General features: G+C 34.6%; 1 protein-coding gene across 20 annotated transcripts in view; it reads right to left on the bottom strand.

Annotated features, from left to right (window-relative positions):
* The window catches only part of PLCB4 (phospholipase C beta 4), a 470,050-nt gene that overhangs the window by 114,512 nt on the left and 338,057 nt on the right, over positions 1 to 17,481 (bottom strand). For all 20 annotated transcript variants that reach the window (XM_056813908.1, XM_056813900.1, XM_016427842.2 and 17 more), the window contains 2 exons: positions 8,693 to 8,772; positions 7,554 to 7,607 (listed from right to left, as the gene is read on the bottom strand). In XM_056813908.1, coding sequence (XP_056669886.1) covers positions 7,554 to 7,607; positions 8,693 to 8,772 — 134 coding nt within the window. The remainder of the gene's footprint in view (positions 1 to 7,553; positions 7,608 to 8,692; positions 8,773 to 17,481) is intronic.

Below are 17,481 nucleotides of genomic sequence, written 5' to 3' on the forward strand. Positions count from 1 at the left end.
GCAATAAATACACCAATTTAGGAGAAATGGATGAATATATACAAAAATACAAACTGCCTAGACTAACAGAAGAGGAAATAGAATTCTTAAATAATCCCATATCAGAAATTGAAATCCATCAAGCCATCAAAGAACTTCCTAAGAAAAAATCCCCAGGGCCTGATGGATTCACCTGTGAATTCTATCAAACATTCAGAGAACAGTTAACCCCAATACTATACAAACTATTTGACATAATAAGCAAAGAGGGAGTTCTACCAAACTCCTTTTACGACACAAACATGGTACTGATTCCAAAACCAGGCAGGTCAAAAACAGAGAAAGAAAACTATAGACCAATCTCCCTAATGAATATAGATGCAAAAATTTTAAATAGGATACTAGCAAAAAGACTCCAGCAAGTGATCAGAAGGATCATTCACCATGATCAAGTAGGATTCATACCAGGGATGCAGGGCTGGTTCAACATTAGGAAAACCATCCACATAATTGACCACATCAACAAGCAAACTAGCAAGAACCACATGATTATCTCAATAGATGCAGAAAAAGCCTTTGATAAAATACAACACCCATTCCTATTAAAAACACTAGAAAGCATAGGAATAGAAGGGTCATTCCTAAAAATAATAAACAGTATATATCTAAAACCAACAGCTAATATCATCTGCAATGGGGATAAACTAGATGCATTCCCAATAAGATCAGGAGTGAAACAAGGATGCCCATTATCACCCCTACTATTTGACATTGTACTAGAAACACTAGCAGTAGCAATTAGAGAAGATAAAGAAATTGAAGGCATCAGAATAGGCAAGGAGGAGACCAAGTTATCACTCTTTGCGGATGACATGATGGTCTACTTAAAGAATCCTAGAGATTCAACCAAAAAGCTAATTGAAATAATCAACAACTTTAGCAAAGTTGCAGGATACAAAATAAACCCACATAAATCATCAGCTTTTCTATATATCTCCAACACAGCTCAGCAGCAAGAACTAGAAAGAAAAATCCCATTCAAAATCACCTTAGACAAAATAAAATACCTAGGAATCTATCTCCCAAGACAAACACAGGAACTATATGAACACAACTACAAAACACTCGCCACACAACTAAAACTAGACTTGAACAATTGGAAAAACATTAACTGCTCATGGATAGGACGAGCCAATATAATAAAAATGACCATCCTACCCAAACTTATTTATCTATTTAGTGCCATACCCATTGAACTACCAAAATACTTCTTCACTGATTTAGAAAAAACCATAACAAAGTTCATTTGGAAGAACAAAAGATCAAGGATATCCAGGGAAATAATGAAAAAAAACACATATGATGGGGGCCTTGCAGTCCCAGACCTCAAACTATATTACAAAGCAGCAGTCATCAAAACAATTTGGTACTGGCTAAGAAACAGAAAGGAAGATCAGTGGAATAGACTGGGGGAAAGCGACCTCAGCAAGACAGTATACGATAAACCCAAAGATCCCAGCTTTTGGGACAAAAATCCACTATTCGATAAAAACTGCTGGGAAAATTGGAAGACAGTGTGGGAGAGACTAGGAATAGATCAACACCTCACACCCTACACCAGGATAAATTCAAAATGGGTGAGTGACTTGAACATAAAGAAGGAAACCATAAGTAAATTGGGTAAACACAGAATAGTATACATGTCAGACCTTTGGGAGGGGAAAGGCTTTAAAACCAAGCAAGATATAGAAAGAATCACAAAATGTAAAATAAATAATTTTGACTACATCAAACTAAAAAGCTTTTGTACAAACAAAACCAATATAACTAAAATCAGAAGGGAAACAACAAATTGGGAAAAAATCTTCATAGAAACCTCTGACAAAGGTTTAATTACTCGTATTTATAATGAGCTAAATCAATTGTACAAAAAATCAAGCCATTCTCCAATTGATAAATGGGCAAGGGAAATGGATAGACAGTTCTCAGATAAAGAAATCAAAACTATTAACAAGCACATGAAGAAGTGTTCTACATCTCTTATAATCAGAGAGATGCAAATCAAAACAACTCTGAGGTATCACCTCACACCTAGCAGATTGGCTAACATAACAGCAGGGGAAAGTAATGAATGCTGGAGGGGATGTGGCAAAGTAGGGACATTAATTCATTGCTGGTGGAGTTGTGAACTGATCCAACCATTCTGGAGGGCAATTTGGAACTATGCCCAAAGGGCGACAAAAGAATATCTACCCTTTGACCCAGCCATAGCACTGCTGGGTCTGTACCCCAAAGAGATAATGGACACAAAGACTTGTACAAAAATATTCATAGCTGCGCTCTTTGTGGTGGCCCAAAACTGGAAAACGAGGGGATGCCCATCAATTGGGGAATGGCTGAACAAACTGTGGTATATGTTGGTGATGGAATACTATTGTGCTCAAAGGAATAATAAAGTGGAGAAGTTCCATGGAGACTGGAACAACCTCCAGGAAGTGATGCAGAGCGAGAGGAGCAGAACCAGGAGAACATTGTACACAGAGACTAATACACTGTGGTATAATCGAACGTAATGGACTTCTCCATTAGGGGCGGTGTAATGTCCCTGAACAACTTTCAGGGATCCAGGAGAAAAAAAACACCATTCATAAGCAAAGGATAAACTATGGGAGTGGAAACACCGAGAAAAAGCAACTGCCTGAATGCAGAGGTTGAGGGGACATGACAGAGGATGGACTTTAAATGAACACTCTAATGCAAATACTATCAACAAAGCAATGGGTTCAAATCAAGAAAACATCTAATGCCCAGTGGACTTACGCGTCGGCTATGGGGGGTGGGGGGGAGGAAAAGAAAATGATCTATGTCTTTAACGAATAATGCTTGGAAATGATCAAATAAAATATATTTAAAAAAAAAAAGAAATTAAGTAGAGATAAAAGTACTCTGAGAAGTACAAGTACTATGATTTCATGTTGGCTGAAAGCAGAAACAAAGAGATAGACAGACAAAGATAGAGACCTTAATTGAGAAAGAATATAAAACACTATATACGTGTGTGTGTGATTCCTTGAAGAGAGTTATAAAAGAGTCATGAGAAGCAAGATTTCAAGACTCCTTAATTTGTCAGTTTCTTGACTTTCTGGACAATGTGGCCCTTGAACCAAGAGGTGTATAGCCATAAATCATTTCTAATCTATAACATGATTCTTAGTTTCAGCTCCCTCACAAAAGTATGTAAAATATATTAATATTTCCATTTAAAGATCATTAAAATTATCATTTTATAATCATAACTGAAGTGACATTTTAAAATTGTTTACTTTTCATAGCTATGATAGCATTCACTAACATTTTTACGAAAATCTTGGCAGATTATACACCGGAAGATTCATCTACAATTTCTGGCCTTATAAAAATCCTCCATCAACTCCAATAAACTCCTCTCTCCTCTCCATTTCCCTACCCCCAAAGAACAGATGTCTTATGCAAAGCACCTGTTAATATTGGCATGAACAGTTCATCAAAAGCCACAAGCCAAGATTACATAGCTCTGCTGTAGACGCCAAAATACCTTAGTTATTTCCTTTTAAAAGATAATAATGATTTTGTTAGGTAATAGCCCAGGAAAAATATCTAAACATAATAACACATGAATCACCAAAGTCTCTAGACCCTGCACAATAATGAGAATGAGGGGGATATTTGTTGTCAATGAAATCAGAATGGTAAATTAAGAAGTAGTTAGATCACAAGATCACAAACCATTTGTTTCTCCTTATTTCATACTCTGGAACAAACCTGGTTTTGGAAGCTGCATTTAGTAAAGGATGTAATGTAGACCTGAATTGCATTTCTGAGCTTCAAAATATGATTTTTCTCTCTAAAGTTTAAATAACTCTTCCAATATTGATTTAAAATAAAAAAATGCACTGTGTATTTACCAGTAGATCCAGGATGCTGGGATGTACTAAACAGTTATACTGCTATGACTCAAATGAACAAAATATTTTGAATGAAATAAAGATTAACTAAAGTATTCTCAATAAAAACTGCCATTAAATATGAGTTTATTTTCTTAGACTTATAATGTAGGCATAAAAGATTAACTTGAAAGTTAAGTAAAATGAACAGAAAATTCCTAATGCACATTTGCCAAGAAAGGAATTCATTGCAAGAGGAGAACTTAAAAGAAAGAAAAAAAAAAGCAAGCAAATAGTCTTCCAATTTTCCTTTCCTTACTAATTCTCTACTCTCCCCTTTATATCTCCACTAAAGTTCTTCCCCATTCTAAGTCTATCCTCTGTCTTCCCGAATGTCTCATTGCAGTGTGGAGGTATTCTGGAGTTCCTGAAGGGTATACAGGTGGAATAAAAATTCTGTTAACAATTGCATTGAAAAAGATTTCACTAGAGTCCAGATTCATATAATCCTAGGAACAGCCTTGCTGGATTCAGAGAATATCAGAGCCAGAAGGTCTGAACATAATTTCATCCACCATAACAACTCATGAATATTACCTACTAAGGCATAGAAGGGCTTCATTTCACATAGGTAGAATATATAGTTATATAAGAAAAACAGAAGATCATTCAAGTATTTTAGATGTGATAATGCATTATGGAAGTTATTTGATGTTACTTAACTACTTGAAAGTTAAAATGGGAATAAAGCTAACATAATCATTATATATTTAAAAGACTATTTTAAAAATTAAAGTGTATTTCTTTGATGAAGTGATTCTTCAGCTAGGTATATACTCTAAGAACATCAAAGATGTTCAGAAATGTACCATATACAACATATATATATATATACACACACACAGATATACAAAAATGTGAATGTAATCAAGTATCTTTATATACACAAAAATATTAATAGCAATACTTTCTTTTTTTAACCCTTGCATTCTTTCTTATAATCAGCACTGTTTATGGGTTCCAAGGCAGGAAATCAGTAGGAGTTAGACTATTTGGGTTAAGTGATTTGCCCAGAGTCCCATAGGTAGATAGTGTCTGAGGTCAAATTTGAACCCAGGTCCTCCTGTGTCTAAACCTTGCTCTCTATCCACTGAGCCACCTCACTGCTCCCAAAACTTTCTTTAGTAACATAGAAGCACAGTAGATGTCTGTGAACTAAGGTTTGGTGAAACAAATTCTAGTACATAAATGTAATAGAAGAATCAAAAAACAATGAATATGAAGAATACAGAGAGTATAATGACAAATCAATGAAAAGTAAAGTAAGGAGAACTAGAAAAACAATATATACAATGGTAATGGAAATGGAAAGAAAAACAACCAAAACTAAAAATGAACACTGTTTAATTAGAAAGGCCATATTTGTTCCTAACAAAAGATATAAGAATTCATCTTCCACCTTTCTTTAAAAAGGTCAGGGACTCTGATCTTGGAATGCTTCATTTTCTGTTATTTTCAGTAAATATGTAGGTTAGTTTTTCTATGCTGCCCTATTTTTCTTTATTTTCAAAAGTTATGCCTTTCTGGATGGAAGTTTATGTTGGGACATGGAGGTAATGGAAAAAATATACATATATGCATATATAATTAAATGAAGAGACAGGAATGTCTATTAATACAAGATGGTATATGAATGGCCTATGAATAGGAATAGGTTCTTCAATATAGACAGAGGTTTAGAAAAAGATAGGAGAGTCCTTTTGTTAGCTGAATAATGGAATTGAATGGAATAAATTAGCCACAGATCTATTTGTATGAAGTGGACTTAGAAATGAAGAAACTATAAGAAAAATAAAATGCCCCAACCTAATTGCTCTTCCATTAATTGTAACACCCTAAATAAGTCATATGGTTTTCCTGAGCTTTATTTTCCTCATTTGTAAAATGACTTACATTAGTTTTGTTGATTGCTAAATTCCTTTCCAAATTTAAGATTCTATCACCCTCTGTTCCTATTCACCTCTGAAAAAGAGCCTACTGACTGGGGCCAAAATACAGAAGGAGAATGATGGTGTTGTGGGTGAGAAAGTTTCTTTGTTAATGATTTTATTCAACAAACAATGATGTATAGAAATCTGGGAGAACCTAGTATTCCAGGGCATTTCTGAACTTCGGTATAATATAAGATCAGCACAAGCTGAGAAAGCTGGGAATAAGATAGTTATAAAATTTCACTAAAAAGATGTATTGAGATTCATTGAACCACTGATCATAAGTTTCATACATCTGGAAGTCTGTTACATTTTTCCTAGGTGAACAGATACATACGTTTTAAAACTGATACTATTATTTATTCCATTAATTATCAGAACTGTCATCTTTATGCTAGTTCTAGGATTCTCCTTCCAGTAAGTTACTGTGAAGTATCATCTTCAGCATGGAAATCTACCACAATAGTAGATTGTTTTCATGGGAAAGAATTAATTCTAGGATTTGGATTGAAAACATATTCCTAGGCTTAACCTGGAATGGGGTTGCCCCAGATCCAAACAATTTTCTGCAGCTACTAAATTGTTCTTAAAAATAAATACAAAAAGATGCTCAAGTGATCCAGAGAAGACCTATCCCTAATATGAAGGCTTAAGGTCATCCCCAAGACTCCATTACCACCTTAAAAATCAATATAGAGAAAAGAGATGAACACTCTTCCTGGTGATGAGTTAAAAAGAAAAAAAAAAATCTACCTTACTAAGCCTAGTTCTTTGAAATTTGAGATGAAGCCAGATTTCTGTGTTCCTTATTTAAGTTTTGACTTTATTGAACATTCTAGACTGAAGATAAAATTAAAAAAAGAGTAGAGTGAATTTTCATGAGTCGTTTTTGTGATGAAGTCCATAAAGAAATGGTTCTGAGATGCTCTGGTTTTCTAGGGAAAAAAGTAGGGTTTTACATTCACTTATTCCATTCTAACTTTTAAAAACTACCCTAGGAACTGGGGCCAAACTATTCTCTGGATTCCATATATCTTATACCCTTGTTTTTGTTTATTTTTAGTTCTGGAAGGAACTTATGTTTATCTGAGATTACATCAAACAGCTGGATAGTAGTCAACAACAAAGGATTTCAGAATTATACTAAATAGGACCCATAGAGAAAGCAGCAACTCCTTTCTCTTCCATCTTTTTACAGGATTAGTGTGGGGACAGGTAGGGGACATTCCCTGGAGACAGCACACTACTGATGGTCAGGAAAGTCTTTGCCAATATACGTGAGCAACATGAAGTTCCTGTGGGATGCTTGAAAATTCCATTGATTCCTCCTTATGTTGAAGAGGTTTTTTTTTAAGTCTAATTCCTACTAAATCTAATTCTTTGAAGTCTGAAATAAACCCATATTTTTCCATGTCCCTTATTTCATCAAAGTTTTGATTTAACTCTATTCTAGACTGAAGATAAAATTCTAGAAATAAAGAATTTTCATGAAAAGTTGTTGTTATGATGAAGTATTTTAGAAAACTGAATACTTTATGAAGGTAATTATTTAAATGAATATTCAACAATTACTTTAGATGCATCAATTGTAAAAAGTACTAACACAGTACCTCCTATTAAAAATAGTGATATAGAAAGTAGGCATAAATTATTTACTTACCTCCTAACTGGAATTTTACCATTTGTGTTTGTCATAAATGCCAATTTCATCCAGCTGAAATTCAGGAAAAAAATAGTTAATTTTTCCTTATGAAACTAATCTCAATCTATTTGTGTTATAATTATGAAAGATAAACAGTAATTAATGCATATACAAAGAAACTCATTTCCTATGAAAATCAAAGATTAAAATTGCATCCTATAGATTAATTGGAGAATTTGGCATTTAAATTAAATAATATGCATTGGTAGAGTTTGTTAGGTATCTTGTCATTTCCTTGAGGTTTTCTATTTCATTATTCTGTCATGGGCATTGATAGTACAATTGAACAGTTCTGCTCTAATACTGAATTGACTTCTCTATGAAGTTTTGTACCTCTGCTAGAGGTGTAGGATGGCTGCAAAACTCTGTCATATGCCATTGTCAGAGTGGCAAAATATACTTGATTCTCTATAATGAGAAACTTTACCCAGCTTGGCAACTTGTGAATAGAGAGGTTGGAAGGTAGAGGTGATACAAGGTTGAGGATTAGCAAGGCAGCAACAGTGAAAAGGCAAAGGGCCAAGGGACTGACCTTTTTCTCATGCCTGTCAAACAGGAAGGTGCTAGCAATGTGCATTCTGATAGTCTTTCTTTTCCTAGGCTCCAATTTCCTATCAGTTGCAAGTAAAAAAGGCCTTTGTTCAGGTGTTCAGAGGCAGTTATTAGAAGTATGTATGAAAAAGTCTACACATGTACAGAAAAGCTGCTAGAAACCCTCAGAGAATTCTGGGCAAGCAAGTTTTCCAACCATTCTCTAAACACTGGGCATTGTCCTTTGAAAAAAATGTGTATGTTCTATACATATTTCATTAAACCAGGTAAAAAAGCTTCAAAATATGCCTTTAAAATGTTCATTTGTAACCACCATATTAGTAAACTCCACTTTCACAGTTCAAGCCTAGAGCAATAAAGGAAACAGAACTCAGGCTAGACATAAAAGATGATCTTGTTACCAACTTTGACCATTTATTTGAAAATGACAGCCAAGAACAAACATATATGCTTCTCTCTCTCAACACATATATGCATATGTTATACATGTGTATATGATAAATAGAGTTTTTAAATTTTAAAATAAAAACAAAAAAAGTACTTACTGTTTCTTGAGGCATGTCATTGGACTAACATTGTTAGCTCTAAAATTATGTATGATGGCTCTTAACCCTTCTACCCATTGCTGAAAGAAAAAGAAAAAAAGCAAATTTCCTTAATGAAGGAACTCAGAAAAAAAATGTGATTTTAAGGTTCTTAGAATGAGATTTTTATCTACTTCTCAGGAACTAACTAAAATAACACTTCTATAATCCCTTGCCTCCAACTCCTTTTTTTTTACCTTCTACACCTTTATATTTCATTCTTTAATAAAAAGAAGTTTTAGTTTTCATTCTTTCTAGTCAGATAAATGTGGCATCTGTACTATCATTAAACAGCAGGTTGCCAACAATGGAAAGCTGCCCTCTGATAGATTTATTAGGTTCTCTTTTTACAGCTTGAATAAATACAAGCCCCTCTTTCAGTTGCTGGCAATTTTAGTCATTCCAAAACCACATTATACAATAAGTGATGACATATTTAAGGATTCCCAGTTTAGAAAATGAATAATCTCTTGAAATACCAAAGCAGACCAGTTTTGTTATGGGATTTTTTCCCAATCTAAAAGTATGCTAAAAATCTACCTGCCTTTCTTTCCCTGAAGAGCCTTAACAAAAAACATTTCACTGATCATGGGGATGTCTAGAAGCTAATAGTGCTGGGTTTTAACTTACATAATTTCTGTATAAGGATTCAGTCTTTAGCAGCACTTCATCCATTAGCTCATAGGTTTACAAGGAAAATAATGGAAACCTTATATATGGCCTTGCAGGGATTTTGATCTACGTAGACCATTATACTAGTAGGTGCCGATCTAGGAGCCAAGGCCAACTGTTGCCTTTAGGCTCATACACATGGCTCCTATTGACGTCAAAGGAAGCTGCACATGTGAGCCTGGGGAAATAACATAACCCTTAGTAAAATTCTATTTAGTTAAATGGTTATGGGTTATGGATTAAAAAGAATCATGGACAAGGCCAATGGAAATCATTTTCAATACTGGGCAATGTTAATGGTCATTATTTTACCCAGAAGAGGAATAGTTTTTAATCTATTCAACTTGAAAAGTGAAAATTATTTATGGGTTTATGGCAGTAAGGCTACTTAACCCCTAAGAAAAAAAGTACTACAGCTTCTCTCTCCCTCACCCTCTCTCTTTCTGTCTCTCCATGCCTGCCTGCCTCTATTCCTCCCTTCCCTGTTTCCTCCCTTGCTTCCTTCCTTCATTCCTTCCTTCCCTCCTTCCTTCTTTCCCTCCCTCTTTCCTTCCTTCATTCCTTCCTTCCTTCCTTCTTTCTTTCCTTCCCTCTCTCCCTCTCTCCCTCCCTCCCTCCTTCTTTCCTTCCTTCCTTCATTCTCAACATATCACTATCAGCAACGTTTGGAGAGAAAGTTGAAGGATATACACGAGGTATTTTCCTATGATCAGGTTTACAACATGCATAAAAATGTAGAAAATCTTAAATGAAAACCCTAAAGTCATGATATGTGGGCAGGGAAGCAATCATGCTAAACAGTATGGAGAGCTTGAACAAACCATGCATAGTCATTTGGATTACGAGATAGGAGAAATAAATAAAAGGCAAAACAGTCCCAAAATGTTTCTCATCATACTTTACTTACCATGTCAAATTACCTTATTGACTTCACTAAATGTAGGCCCATGAACCTTCCCTATAAAGATTTAAAAATCCCATCTAATCTGTTAAGTAGTAAAAGGGAGGTAGGTATCTTTTATCAATTTAAAGGTATGTTGCCTCTTCTAAAATGAATATAAATAAATCTGTTAGTTTACTTTTGAAACTTTTCCAATTTTCGACTCATTCACTTGTTCTGTTTCTTGTAATTCAGTCACTCTTTAAAATGTTAGTTAACCTTAAAATAATATAAGGGCTAGATTTTGAGCATGCTTTTAAAAATCTCAGAATCACAGAACTTGAGAAGTCAGAGGACCTTAGTGGTTATTTAGTCCAGTTTATGAATAGAAAAGAATCCCCACTACAACATACCTCAGAAATAACTGTCCAGACTGTTTTACAGTTACCGAGTAGAGGAAATCCATTCCTTTCTAAACCATCTTATCCTGCTTTTAGATAGCTCAAATTATTGGTAATTTCCCCCCTAAATTTGCCTTTTGTAGCTGACATCTATTGCTCTTAGTTCTGTTCTTCTGGTACCAGAAAATAAGTTTAATTCTTCCTTCCATAGGACAGTTCTTTAAATATTTGAAGACAGTTATCTTTGCTCTCTCTAATCAATCCTCCTCCCCAAACAAAACTTACTATTTTCTGGATTAGGTCTATAGAATCTAATTCATTTTAATATGAAGTGCCTAGGGGACTTTTAATACTTTCATAACTGGAGAAGGTGTTAGAGATATTTTAATTTAGTAATGGCTCTTTTATTTTGTGACTGAGGTTATAATAAAATGGCATTGATATTTTCAAAATAAATGGTCTGATCAATCTGATTGAACTATATAATTTCACAGATATAGTTCAATTAAACTAGTATTTAATAAATGTTTACTCTATGACGTATACCTATGCTGGACATAGGGAGTGAATCGATGAAGTCAGCTATTAGCCCTTGCCCTCAGCTGATGAAATTGAGGCCCATGGAAGGAATTTTCTTGAGGTCAGGTAACAACTAGATTATGGTAGAACCTATGAAAAGATAATAAGAAAAGCAAATGCTTTGCTTTACTGTGACATACTATTTCATTTAGATCATGTCATAAGGACATAAACCTTTTCATTGGCTATCATAATCTCTTCAACTCATCCTTATTGTAGCCTCTTCCCATATCTTGTCAAATGAATATGAAACCTACATTCGAAAGAAAATAATAGTAAAATCTCAACAAATTATTGAATTCTTTGCTTTGTTGTTTTTTTAATGATCTGGTGAAATGCCAGCAGATGTCAGTAGAACTCTAGCCTAGTGTTCTCTGCCAATGTTATATTATTAGTGAAATGGATGATGAATAATTTTTCCTTTCTGGACTCACAGAAACATGAAATTTTCACACAGATGTCTCATTGGAATTTCTGAAAATAAGCAAGGATGTGAATCACCTGCATTCTCAGAATGTTTCAATAAAATGTTGTAAAAACCTCAGGATGGCACCTAATTTGAACAATTAGTCCTGAAAGATGTCAGGTATTTACATCGGCAGGATAGTGATGCTATATGAATAGGATATATTAGGAACATACCTCAGCACTTGGCTTCTGACTTTGAGGAGGCTGAATGGAATAGAAAGCCAAGATATAACCTAATCAATTCAGATGATCTAAATTAACTAAATAAATTAGGAAAAACTCCCTTTTCTCCTCATAAATAGGCTTTTGGTATAAATCATCTTTATGTCTGCTTTCCACTTAGTTTTCTCTCCACAGTCTCAGCATACCCATCTCATTAATCCTCATTAACAACTCTGAGAATTGGCTATGTTTTATTCCTTGTGTTTTCTGAGTAGATTCTATAACAAAAGACACAATAAGATTGTATAGAATACTAAGGTGTAGAGTCAAGAAGACCTGAAATCAAAAACAGCCTCAGACACTTATTAGCTATGTGGCTGTGGGCAAGTCACTTAACCTTGTTCGCCTCAGTTTCCTCATCTATAAAATGAACTTGAGGAGGAACTGGCAAACCACTCTGGTGTCTCTGCCAAGAGAATCCCAAATGAGATCCCAAAGAGCTGACCATGATTGAAAGGGCTGAACAACAACTTGGACCTATGTCTAAACTAATCACCTTGTTCTTTATATCTATTCATTTACCAAAATGTATGAATCAAATCCTATAGGCAGAACACTGCTAGATGAAGAGTAAATATGGAGTGTAAGTAAGAATAATAATATAGAAAGTATCTCAAATGTCTTAATGTGGTTTTTAAGCTATAATAGCTTCAATAAGTTTTCTAGTTTAAAACCACATTAACACTTTTGAGACATCTTTTACACAGGCTTATGGTTTTAAAAAATGCTTTCTTTACAATAACTCTTTGAGGGAGGAATGCAAGTGCCCCCATTTACAAATTTGCCAAAGATTACACATTTAATGATCAATGGTGTTTATTTCAAAAAAGAATTTTCCTTCAAAATCAATCAATAAGACATATACTCTAACTTCTCCAGTTAAAATGTCCCCATGAAATAAATGTCAAGGGACTATAAGATTCCACCTCTTTGACCTGTCAGCTATGATTGTGGTTAAAGAGAGAGAAAAAAGACCCTGCATTATGTACTTTTCCCTAACTATGTAGCTTTCCATAGGTCACCTCTAACCAGCACTTGGTTTTAAGCACAAATAGGGCAGTGTACACCTACTTTTTTGCATTATTCAATTATTAGGCAGGTTCCAACTAAAACTGCTTATAATATATGAGGCTAATACTAGGTAAATTATGAGAAATGCATTAATGATCTTTTACCCAAGACACTGAACCTATGGTTCATTGTTGAAAGTAAAAATTATCTACAGGGCTGACTGCAGTGCTGGTATTTTACATGGACCTTACGGAGTTGATCCTTTAATTTCTTAAAGTTTGTGATTGTGCAATAGAGTAGTGGAGTTGGATAGATTCATTGACAGACATCCTGTGTTCAGACTTACCATAAGATACTCACTAGCTCTGTGACAATGGGCAAGTCACCTAACCTGTTTGAAGCCTTGATCTCCACATCTTAAAAAAATGAGTTAGATTGCTTTAAGATTCCTTCTAGCACTAAATTTATGATCTCTGATAGCTATTTCACAAAGCTGTTAGTAGGAAATGACTTTTTAAACCTCTTCTTGTTGTTGAGCCATTCTGTTGCATAGGACTCTGTGACCTCATATGAGGTTTTCATGGCAAAGTTATTGGTGTGGTTTGCCATTTCCTTCTCTGGCTCATTTTACAGATGATGAAACTGAGGCAAATAGAGTTAAGTGACTTGCCCTGGGTTACACAGCTGGGTAGTGTCAGATTTGAATTCAGGTCTTCCTGACTCTAGACCCAGCACTTTATCCATTGCACCACCTAGATGTCTCCTTTTAAGCCTTAAACGATTATATAAATGTAAAGAAATAATATTTTCAAGAGTTATTTTTGCTGCTGAGCCACGATCTTTTTTGGATGGCATATCATTTATATAAGAACTAAGCAAATAATTCACAGTATGTGGATGAAGAAACTGATATTAGATTTAATAAAATCATTTCATTTAAATCAGTTCAATATATGCAAAGTTCAGTGTCTATCTTCTAAGATCTGTATCTTAAATCTGACGTGTGTGTGTGTGTGTGTGTGTGTGTGTGTGTGTGTGTGTGTGTGTGTGTGTGTGTGTACACCTGTAGAGTAGTCTCAGTACTAACTTAATTTGGCAGCATGGAAATTTTAGTTTTGATGTTTGTGCTGAAACATAGCTTTGAACCTGCTATTCCCGGGCCAAGAATCTTAGGATTATGGAAGGAGTCTGAGAAGTAAGTTAGTACAAAACCCTCATTTTACAAAGAAGTAAAGGTCACAAAGGTAGTAAGTAGTAGATTCAGGTTTTGAATCCTGAGCCTCTAATTCCACACTTGCCATATTCCTTCTTCACCCTTACTTCCAGAATAAATACAAACTCCTTAGCTTAGCCTTTAAAGCTCTTCACAATCTGGTTTTGGCTTTTCTTTCTAGTCTTGTTGTACAGTATTGCTCTTCAGATATATTAGAACCTCTCTAAACTGCCTCTACTTATTGTTCCTTGACCTTGGCATTCTTTTTGTCGTTGAGGCTTTTTCAGTCACTTAGGACCCTTTGTGACCCCATTTGTTATTGAAGGACAGTTGATGAGGGATGAATGATCTCTGCAAACAACCTCTTCAATCAGATAGGAGACAATGACCTTGTCGCTAGAAAGTTCTTTTGGAGATCATCAACAAATGCCCTTTTCATCCTTATGTTATTTTGTTTTTGGTGGGGTGAGGAGAGAGGTGCCAGACCTGATTTTACTGACCTAGAAAACTCCCAATGAGGCAACTTTCCCTACAAATGCAGAGCAGTAACTACTTGACAAAATGAAGACGTAAGAGATGCCTCTCCTGGAGGTACCTTATTGCTAAATAATAGAATTATAGGATCATGAGATTCAAAGCTGGAAAGGAACTTAACAGATGATCTATATCTATATCTATATAGAAAATAAAGGTTCCTTGATTATATCATTAACTCATAAAGTTTCAGCTATTATCTCTATGCAGATAACTCTCAAATCTATATATGGAGTCTTGACCTTTCCATTGAGCTTCTTTCAAAATCACACATTAATCAACCCACAGGACATCTCCAACTGCTTGTCCTATTGGTACTTGAAACTCAACATGTTCAAGACAGAATTATCTTTCCACAAAACCTGCTCCCTCTTTAATATTTTCTGTTTTTGCCAATGTTGTCATTCATTTGGGCTTGCTGTTAAAATATTAATGCTACCTTTGACTTTTGGGGGATCTCTCCATACCACTCTGGCAATCATTCCCTCCTACCCATTACTAGCCTGGAAACTCAGATTGTACCTTTGGGACACTGAGTTCCCATAAGTGAGCTTTCACTTCATCATGGCCAGAAACAGGATTGTTTTTATCACATCCATGCTTCCCCTCTGCAATTTTTGTTCTCTATTTTTTGTCTTCCTCCATGAGAATGTAAGCTCCTTGAGAGATATTGTCTTATTTATTTATATTTGTATCTCTAGGACTATGTACAGTACATGGAATATTTTCAATGCTTTATAAATGTGCCAATTCTCTCTGTCTGTCTCTCTTAATTTGCTCCCTAACCTGCTAAATCCAAATGAATTTTACCTAACATCAGCCTGACAGTGGACACTAAACCCATGTTGAAATTCAGTAGGGATTTAAGGTTAATAAAAACTCCTTTTCCAGAAGCGCCCAAATAAAATACTCATATGTCGTTTTACTCCAACTAAATTAATGCTGCATTCCTCTTATCAAAATATTTAGAAATACAAAAAATAGAATAAACAAATTATTGTTAGTATCTACAATACACAAAATTTTTTTTGGAAGAGAACAGTAGTGATGAGCCATCAGAAACATAGTAAACTTCTGATTAGGTTTTGAATGATAATTGTCAGGAGGGTAAACATTTTCTGGAAAAAAAGACCATTTCTTGGCACATTGTAGTCCAAAAAACAAGGCATTCTCACCTTCAAACACTGAGGAGAAGAGAATGGCCAACAAAGAGTTGTCAACCCCTCCTGACTTCATATTTCACCTCCTGAATTACCATTGCTATCCTTGTGAAGGAACCATAAAAGAGGAATGGATGCTACTACCTTCATTGTGTCAGTGATTCAATAATGCCCATTCAAAAGTCTACAATGTCTTTGCAAGTTACAATAATTGCTGAAGACACAAGAACTACTCAATGTTGATGATTGTCAGAGTGAGCTGGCTGTGGAAAGCTCCTCATTCCATATGCACTAAGTAAAATCTGTTTCCTGATGCAAAAGATTTACACCTTGGAAAGAGCTGTCAAAGCTCTTCTAATCTAGTTCAGGATTTCTGAGTGAGAATTTCTAAGAGGCAGATTTACTTAAGAATGAATCTAGTTAATTTAGACAAAGAACTGTACATTAAGCTTTATATTCACTCTGAACTCTAAAAAGGAGAAAGCAAATACAAAATATACAAATTGAGGTGACAGGCAGAGAAAGTATAATGAAAAGAGATGAGTTTACATACAGACCGAATGTGTGATGTGATACTTCCTAGTGGAGTGACCTTGAGTAAATGAGTCAACCTCAATGAGCCAGTTTCCCCTCATAAGGAAAATGGGGAATAATAGTAACAATAATTCAAGTAATATTATTTGTAGTGCCCGCCAGTGCTGTTGCAAGGATAGTATTTTATAAAGCTTAAAACACTATCAAAATGTGAAGGACAAGATCATCATTATTTTTCGAGTCTGAATTCCTACAGGGGGAATTGTTCATTTCAGGTACTGTCTCTTTGAGAATACAATCACATGCAGCTTTGTTCTGTTAGTGCCATTAAGTAGAGAGCTCCTTGAGACTGGAGATTCATTCATTCATTTTCTTAATCTTTATGTCACTAGTGCTCCCAAATTACCTTCCATGTCTACATTATCTTTTTATTTATTTATATTTAAATATATTTATATATACATATACATATATATTCTTTTCATATAGTAATGTTGCTGGGAACATCATTTTTCTGCCCAGACCAGCTTCCCGTTCCAATTATTCTTTATATATATATATATATATATATATATATATATATAAAACTAATTATCTTAATCATTAGAGCTGAAAATACTGAAACATCCTTTATTTCCTCTCCTTTATACTATAAGTATATCCCTATCTACCATCAGAAAATTCTGATTCCTTCTCTTGAAGTATTTATTCATATTTATCAGCTCCTTTCTATTTCTACTGTCACTGTCCTAGTCTGGACCGTCATCATTCCTAATATGAACTAATTTTTTTTCTGAAGTCATAACTTAAAATGTTTATTTTGATCTTTACTCTAGTTGAATAAGAATTATTATCCCTTTTAGATTATTATGACTAATACATACCACTGAAAGACTAATGTCAGATGACATAATAAATTAAGTTCTCTGCTTTGAGTTCATACCCTCCTTCTCATCTTTATTTTTCTTACACATATCCCATTTCAGTGATGTGCAATTCCGTTCTCCCAGTCAAAACTTTCAAGAACCTCCTAATGCCTACTAGCTAAATTCTAAACTGCTTATTCCTGCAAAGCT

Source organism: Monodelphis domestica, chromosome 1 (assembly GCF_027887165.1).
Source record: "Monodelphis domestica isolate mMonDom1 chromosome 1, mMonDom1.pri, whole genome shotgun sequence".
Lineage (NCBI taxonomy): Eukaryota > Metazoa > Chordata > Mammalia > Didelphimorphia > Didelphidae > Monodelphis > Monodelphis domestica.